This window comes from Lactuca sativa, chromosome 1, assembly GCF_002870075.4.
Source record: "Lactuca sativa cultivar Salinas chromosome 1, Lsat_Salinas_v11, whole genome shotgun sequence".
Classification (NCBI taxonomy): Eukaryota; Viridiplantae; Streptophyta; class Magnoliopsida; order Asterales; family Asteraceae; genus Lactuca; species Lactuca sativa.
Window position 1 is genome coordinate 51,235,210 of NC_056623.2, and position 9,081 is coordinate 51,244,290.

Below are 9,081 nucleotides of genomic sequence, written 5' to 3' on the forward strand. Positions count from 1 at the left end.
TGTGATGCAAAATACTTGGTATTATTCAAAAAGACATTATCGGGAACAAAATGCTTGAAAAAAAGCCATCATCGTCCGTTTTCAAAAACATATCAGTTTTTTATTTTTTTTATTAACTTTATACACATCCCTAGCAATTATGCGTAAAATAAAAACCATAGAAATAGATAACACCGGATAAAAACTATTCCGCTCTTGCATCTACGTACATAGCTAAAAACTATTCGCTGAAAGGAACTATCCAACACAAAAGAATACGCTAAAAGACTGAAATGTACTAACACGAAAATGAAACTAATTGTCTGATGAAAATTGACGCCCGAAAGGAATTATCAATTATCTAGCGTCGCCGCATCGCGCGGGTAGCCTATTAGTGTGTGTGTGTGTTTATATATATATATATATATATATGACACAAAAGAATACGCTAAAAGACTGAAATGAACTAACACGAAAATGAAACTAATTGTCTGATGAAAACTAACGCCCGAAAGGAATTATCTAGCGTCGCCGCATCGCACGGGTAGCCTACTATTGTGTGTGTGTGTGTGTGTGTGTATATATATATATATATATATATATATATATATATATATATATATATATATATATATATATCACTCTTTTGTCACATGCGACGTTGATGAGAATAGGACAAGATTTACACAAAAATTGCATTAATTTGTGTTGGCTACTTTTACCTTAGCTAAAGATATTAATTGTTGCTAACTATCCCCTAGGCAAATCTATCGTTGAAAATGACATATCATGTGATATGCATTTTTGCGATATATTTTTAGAACTCAACCATGGGATATATGGGGTAATTTTCTCGAAAACCTCTCACAAACAGTCAAACAATAAAACAGTTGTTAATCCGTTGGATACATTACAATTTAAATAATCTTTTAACCGATATCACTTCACATAAACACAACCTACACAATAATGGCTTAACATGTAAAAACATTGACACGAAAAACTTGCAGGCAAAGTTTCTACAGTGACATTTGTCAAGTGCAGTGAAATATATAAACAAACTTAAACAAAGTAATTATAGTGGGGGGCCTAACAATTTCCTTCTGAATCGTTATATTCGATAGAAAATAACATAAAATGTGTAGCAAGTGCGTATATATGTTGCAAAAAATGTAAATATTAAATTACTAGAAACCCCGTTTCATCATGCATTTCTACTTCGCTTCCTTCTTGATATCGTTTTACCAAATTAAGTAGATGCACCAAAGAACATCATGAAAGTTAAACCCGATTAGAGTAGGGGTGACAAATCGTGTCATCGTTTCGTGTTTCTGTCTGACACGACATGACACGACAAGGTTTTATGTAACACGAAAATGACACGACACGATGTCGTGTTTTTTCTAACTAACACGAAAACGAACGAATTAAAAAACGATAAACACGACACGACACGACAAATATAACATATATACCAGATACTAGTTTATTTTAATGAATACTTTATCAATATAACGCGACAAACACAACGAACACGATAAAGAAGTGCTAAATCGTGTCAATTTCGTGTTAATTTCTAAACACGAAAACGACACGACACGACATCGTGTTTTTTACAGTTAACATGAACACGAATTCAAATTTCAGTTTCGTCCCAATTTCGTTTCGTGTCTTGTATTTTTGTCGTCTCGTGTCATAAATTGTCACCCCTAGATTAGAGGAGGGTCATGATCTTTGAAAGATGAAGATTTCATTTTCACATTGCATGATGGTAACAAAATTTAACTTACAAAAATGTATGCATGGTCAAATTTGAAATAATATGCACTACAAGAAAAGAAGAGGTTTTCCTACAGAGAATAACTACGGAAAGGATCGGCTACGGAATGAGATGCCCTAATTTATCAACGGAATAGCTACGGGTAGCTATAGAATAGCGACGGAGGTTAATCAGTAGGTATTCTGTAGGTAATTAGCTACGAAATATGTTTTCCGTTAGAATTCTCTAGCTAATCCGTAGTTAATTAAGTACGGATTAACTACAAATTTTTCTTATTTTCGATTTTTCGGGCACCAAACGTCGTTTTTTCCACTTCGTCTTTTCACACCTCTGTTATACATGACTATTTATACTTTCACCAACTTATAACTATTAATATCATTCATATTGTCGTGTGCACCTTCAGGATCCATTACTCGTTTCATGGTTTAACATTGTAATGCATATACTTTTCACTAACTTGTAATGGGTTTATGTTTGTATATGTATATCTATATACATGAATGAGTTGTGATATATGTGTACATGTATATGTGTATGTATACGTGTTTGTGAGTATTTGTATGTGAATGTATCAATAAGTATTATATTGTTAAACCATGAAACGAGTAATGGATCCTGAAGGTACACACGACTTTATGAACGATATTAATAGTTATAACTTTCGATTATAGGACGTGGACCATTGAGCCAGTGAGGTAATTTCAGGTTGATTATATGGTTTTTTTCGGTGGTATTGAGTCTCAATCATTATGTAGTTAGTTTCCGATATGTGTAATATGTGATTTATCTGATTTTGGTATGTGTTGATGTTTGATTTGGGTTTTTCCATTTGTGGTGTGAATAAGGTTCTTTGCAGCTAAGCATAGGGAAACATGGAAGGAGTTTATTTATTACAATGATATCATAGGTTTGTTTGCTTCTCGTATTTCTGTTTTAATATTTGGTGTTTTTTTTTTTTTTTTACTTGTGCTTTTTGTTATGTTGTAGGAAGATGCAAAGACTCTTGCTAGAAATGCTACAAACAATACACAGTTTGAGGTGTGTATTTTTTAGTGCCTAAAATGCAATTCATTTTGTGACGGTGATGAGTTATTTATATCTATTTTGATTTGGGCTTTTATAAATTTAGATTTGGTTTTGTTTGCTTAAATTTACAAGTACATTGCTATATAGGATAAAAGTACAGTTTGAGGTAACATGCAATTCAAAAAATGATTTGGCTTATTTGTATGAATTGAATTGGTTTGTATTTAAGTTACTTCTATCTTTTGATTGTTGTAAAATAGTTACTTGCATTTGTAAAAAAACATTCTTTTTTTAATTTCTAAATACTTCTATTAACTATTATTTTTATTTGTCAAATAAAAATTATATGAAAATGATACATGTTAACCGAAAATTGATTTTTTTGATAAAAACTAATAATTGAAAGACTATGGTTGTAAGCATTATATTTTATTTGTCTAAATACTTCTATTAGCTATTATTTTTATTTGTCTAGTTATATATTATATTTAACATTTTGCATCTAAATATGTTATGTTTATTTTAAAGGTGGTGGTTGTAAGCATTGATCATGTGTAGACAATATTTGAAAAGTAAAGATAAGGATGGATTCAAGGCTATTAAACTAGAAAACCTGGGTGAGTAAGAGTAGAATTATCATATGTATTTTATGTTACTTATATAATAAATTTGAATAACTTATAAATTTTTTGTATTATTAGACAATGTTTATTAGTAATATGTATTTGTATTTGATATTTTTTTTTAGGTTTATTAGTTTTATTATAATGTTATTTGTTTTGTAGTTGAATTTCAATATTATTATAAGTTTAATGTAATGAGTTTTTTCAATATTTTGGACAAAAAAAATTGGATTTTTTATAATTTTTTACTATTTTTTTTAAATAAAAAGTAATTAGCTACGGATTACCTACAAAAAGTCCGTAGCTATTTACTTCTGTAGCTATTCCGTAAGAAAAAATCAATTTTAGTCAAACATTGACTCCCGTCGGTAATCCGTAGGAAATTTTTATCTATTTATTTCTGTAGCTATTCCGTAGGAAAAAATCAATTTTAGTCAAACATGACTCTCGTTGGTAATCCGTAGCTATATATTTATGTAGCTATTCCGTAGGTATTTTAGCTACGGAAAATTTCGTAGCTAATCCGTACGTATAATTTAGCCACGGGTCTTTATGTTACCAACTTATTTCCGTAGCAATTTCATAGGTATCTGTTTATAGCTACAGATTGTGATATAGCTATTGCATCATTTTTCTAGTAGTGATGACATGTGCGTGTAATTTACAAATTAATATAAATACATAAGAATAAATGTTATCACACGTAAAATAAAACCACGACAAGATATACGTACATAAGAATAATTCAATTTTCTTTGGTTCAATGGAAACCAAATACTCACAAGTCTCCATCTTTGTTTTTCTATGAAGCATGAGATAGTGATGGATCTATAGCCATGGGACTATAGCTAGGTGTTTTCACTCATATTTGACAAACAATTGAATTATAAGAAATTATAGTTTACATATGTCTCATGAGTCGTGTCATTATCGTTCGGAAAAGTCGTGGTGTGTGCCCTTAATTTAAAAAAAATAAAAAAATAAAAAAAAAAAACTGTTCGTTGGATGCAAATGTTCTATACAAACCTAGTTATGTTTGAAACATCTTAAAGTCTTAATCAGATGTCTTAAAAGATGTTAAAACTTTAAAAGTATAATTACATGATCAAAATCATGTTAGGATTAGAGCATATACAACTTGAAAAGACTAGAATACCCTTCTATTCTCGTTTTTCTCAGACCGTTTCTTCCTCTTTGCTGACATTTTCTGGATTGCCCCTTTGTGAAAATAAGCTTTCTCTCTCCTTCTCCTACTTTCTTTTTCTCTCTCTCTTTCACACAGATAACATACAGTAAAGTGTGTGTGGATTGTGGGTGAGATTTAGATAAATGAGACATAAGCCTGCAAAGTGTGAGAAGAATAGACACAAACCTCTGCAAAAAGCATCACTTTGTGCCTTCTCATGTTTGCTGAACATCAGTCCAGCCTTTTTGACTGTGTTTTAAAGAAGAATTCTCTAAATCTGATGAATGACCCATCATTCTGATCACAACAGAAATCACTTAAAGAAAGAAACTTTAAATTTAAAATCTTTTTCCAAAAACAAACCCTATACGTCAATTGTCTGGTGCGGTGTTCATCATTTTTGGGTTTTTCTAGGTTTAAACATCAAACCCACCAAGAAAATGTAACCTTTTTTGTAGGGCTTCTTGTTCTTTTTGCAGAATTTGACTTGCATTCTCCATTTTTTTTTTGCTTCAAATCCATTAAAATTTTATTCTTTTTTTTTTGTGGGGGTTTTTTTCTAGGATCAAACGTAGAACCCATTAAGCAAATGGAATCTTTTTTTGGGGGTTTCTTGTAGGATTTGATGTAATTATAACCTCTTCTTGTATCCAATCCACCAATCAAGAACAATGGCAGACGCAAAACCTCGTCTTTAGCAGAATCTAGCATGTTTCAAAGAGATCGGGTACATGAAAGAATTTGAGTAAGAAAAACTGATCATTTGACCAGTTCTCAACGTTTGACCACCATTGACCAAACAATCATCATAAGAAAGTCTCTTGAAGAATCTTGGGTTGACTATTCTTGCTGAGGCAAACCAACCACAATGAAGATGAATATTTGAAGGTGCACATTGTGATGATGATACACATGTGTTGACTATTTGGACTATGTATTGTGGTATCCCAATAGTTGACCCTTTGCTCTGTGAAATGCTCAGGTCTCTAGCTGTACAAGACGAACCTGTTTGTGTTTTTTTGCAGAATTCATGTGAAAAAAATGTTGTTAGTTGTACCATGTGCATGTTAAGTTGTACCTTGTTAAATTATATCCACGCACCATATGTGTTTATAAAGAGAGAAAAATTCAAAAAAGATACAGAATCTATTTGTGGTTTAAGTTGCCAAATGAGTAATGCAATCAAAAGGTAGTATTAAACTATTAATTGGAGGTTGTATCAAGTGCATGCTTAGTTGTACCATGTCAAATTTCAACTACCATGTATGTAAAAGAAAGAAAATGAAAAAGGACAGAGAATCCATTTGTGGTTTTTGTTTCAATATTAGAAAAATGTTGCATGATGCAATTAGTTGTACTATATGTCTGTTTACTTGTACTTTGACACAGTTTCAATTATAACTTACATGAGAAAAAAAAAATAAGCAATTTGAAAAAAGAATGTTTAGTTTGTCAAATGAGAAAAATACAAAGTAAAGAATTCAAATTAGTTGTACTATATGGATATTCAATTGTATCCTGTGAAATTCTCGTTTGGCAAAATGGAAGAAAAGACACAAAAATCAGTTTGGAAAAGGAATGTTACCATACCCTAGCTAGTAAGTAATATTACATTATTACCCCCAAATATTGTATCATATGCATCTTCAGTTGTACAGTAGAATAAAGAAGTTGAAGACTTAATTTACCTTGAAAAAGAAGCTTTCTATGAGTTTGGAATGCCTCTTCTGCTTTGATCACATTTGAATTTGTTCTACTTGTGTTGTAATCTCTCCCATTGAAACCAGGCAAATACTTGTTTGATGAATATGAATCTGATGAATGTATAAAACTATATAAAATTAGGAACTTTAAAATTTCTTATATAGTTAAGTTAAGGTATTGTTGATATAGACTTAAGTAACAAAGATTTGATGTGGGTGTTTGAAAAAGAAAAAAAATATATATTGAGGGGGGTTTGATGTTACCTGAAAGAAATTGAAAATGAGATAGCAGAATGATGAACATGACCATGATGCTGAAGAAGAAGACGATGACATGAACAAAATTCATGATGATGATGATGATGATGATGTATTACGAAGAGGAAGTTGCGCACAGTTACTTCAGGATGTTCCAAGTGTATGTATATGCAAATACCATACAAAGGAAGATGAGTGAATATGAGTGTATGTATTTATATGAAAATGGAGGTGAATGGAGGTAGGAGAGTCTAGGACCTTGCCTTGATATTAGCGAAAGATATAAATAGAATGTCATTATATTTCCCATTAGATGTATTCAAAATTTCAAATACATAATTAGATTTTGTTTGGTGACAATTTTGTTTTTTTTGTTCACGCATACGAGATTTATATTAAAAAGAAAAATAATTTCAGAAATTCTTTATGTTTTTTATAAGTTAAAACAAATTTAAGAATTTCCTAAATTAGAGTCTCATTTTCATATTTTGTATAAATATATTGCTATTTTGAGAAACATACTACTAATTTATTAGGGGGAAATTAAATATGCTCCTATTTTTGTTCTTTTGTTCCTACAAATCATTATACCCAATTAAGACATGTGTCATATTAATATATTAAAATATCATTAAATAAGCATTAAATGATACACATGTCACTGTTCAATTGGATATGAGGATTTATAGGAAGAAATAATAGGAGGATATTTAATTTCTCTTTATTAGGACACTGAATTGTTCGGTCCAATAGTTTGGATTTAATTGTAAAGTTGGATATGTAGATTTTTGAATTGTTTTAAAGCATGACCGAATTATAATTTGGATATATCGTAATGTTTAACAATAAACAATTATGTATAAAAATATATATCTTTAAAAAAGATTTCAAATGACAGTTTAAAATAGAAACATAACACTGTTAAGTGTTAAAGAATATGTGTAGCTTTTATAGTTGAAACATGGGTACCATTATCGACATCTGTTTGGTATAAATCATCTTGAATTTTATATAAACTCTCATGGTTCTTGTGGTGTAACATATCATCAAAGCTTTAATCATTTGATCATATAATTATAATTATATTTAAAAAAGTATATTTTTCATTTCCACCATTCAAATAAACAGAAATTATTATTATTATTATTATTATTATTATTATTATTATTATTATTATTATATCACATTTTTACATTTTTTTAAACCTTATAATTTTATGTAATACGAAACACATGCATAACTATTTTTAAGAAAATATTGTATTTATTTTTCAAGAAAGTTGTTATAAAATGGATTTTTACAAGTTTAATTTTCAAAAATAAATATTACCTTGCTTTTCAATAAATTGCTTGCTGTTCAAAAAAATATATATTACATATTAGAGGTTATAATAGGAAAACTTAACAATATATTCAATAAAACATAATAAAAAAATTGGCTAAATTACTTTACAATCAACCACTTTCAAATAGAAATTGGCATCATATGACGGTTGGAAGTAAATACAAAAGCTATTTAGCCATCATGTATCACGTACTTCGTTAAATGCAAATGATTTTTTTTTTTTTTTTTTTTTTTTTTTTTTGTAAGTAATCCATATTAATAGAATATAAATTTTACTAAAAACATATCGAATTAAGATTGTATCAATTGTTAAATGTAGCTTTGATTTTTGTTTGAAATAAGGAAAACCCAAAATGAAAATGGTGAGTTCTAAATGATGGCTTTGATATTTATGAGAAATTAATAATCAAGTAATAATATTACAATGACAATATTGAAAAGATAGCATAATGATTAATATTTTCAACGTACGTAGTATTTTGAAGGGGAAAAATGTTACTTATTTCTGTTGGTATCTATTAAATCAATAAGCTAGTTACATATATTATTATAATTTTTTATAGTTATTAACGAGATTACTTATTGAAAAGAAAATTAACATAAAATAATAAAACAAAGTGTTTAGACGAAACAAAAATAATAAATTTAAACTGAAAACTAAATTATATATAAGGTGTTAAGAAAAAAAAACATAAAAAGATATTAAAAAAAGTCAGAATTTTAAAAAGAAAAAGACTTCTTTTCTAATTAAAAAGTCTTTCATTCAAACCATCCTTTGATAAAGAGTGGTGTTCCGATTTTCAATGACTTTGACCAATTATCACAACATAATTATAAAATGATATGGTATAATCATTATTTAAGCATCTTGGTCTTTTAAAACAAAAACCTAACTTGAAGAATCTGTGGACGTCAAAATAAGGCTAAAGTCAAAATCCTCTTTAATAAATAAATGTTTTTTTGGAGTAAATTACACGAATGGTCTCTATGGTTTAGGGCAATTTGCGCGTTTGGTCCCTAACTTATTTTTTTAACTCGGAAGGTCCCTACTGTTTGTTTTTGTTACGCGTTTGGTCCTGTCTTACCTAAAAAAACTATTTTTCCCTTGATTTTTTTAATTTATTTAAATAAACACACCCCAACCCCACTCATTCACCTTACCTTACCCATCCTACCATT

The 9,081-nt window shown here is 29.2% G+C and overlaps 1 protein-coding gene across 1 annotated transcript; it reads right to left on the reverse strand.

Annotated features, from left to right (window-relative positions):
* Positions 1-4,461: 4,461 nt before the first annotated feature.
* LOC122195907 (TPD1 protein homolog 1) lies at positions 4,462-6,742 on the reverse strand. The gene is made up of 3 exons (XM_042898161.2): positions 6,565-6,742; positions 6,286-6,411; positions 4,462-5,602 (listed from the first exon to the last, which is right to left on the reverse strand). The coding sequence occupies exons 1-3, from the start codon at positions 6,647-6,649 to the stop codon at positions 5,292-5,294; spliced, it is 522 nt and encodes a 173-aa protein (XP_042754095.1). The 5' UTR covers positions 6,650-6,742; the 3' UTR covers positions 4,462-5,291.
* Positions 6,743-9,081: the final 2,339 nt, after the last annotated feature.

Coding starts and splice junctions, on each gene's coding strand:
- LOC122195907 (XM_042898161.2), bottom strand. CDS start 6,649: ATGAATTTTGTTCATGTCATCGTCTTCTTCTTCAGCATCATGGTCATG. Junction 6,412..6,564: donor TCATTTTCAATTTCTTTCAG/GTAACATCAAAC, acceptor TACATTCATCAG/ATTCATATTCATCAAACAAG. Junction 5,603..6,285: donor TAGAAAGCTTCTTTTTCAAG/GTAAATTAAGTC, acceptor AAACACAAACAG/GTTCGTCTTGTACAGCTAGA.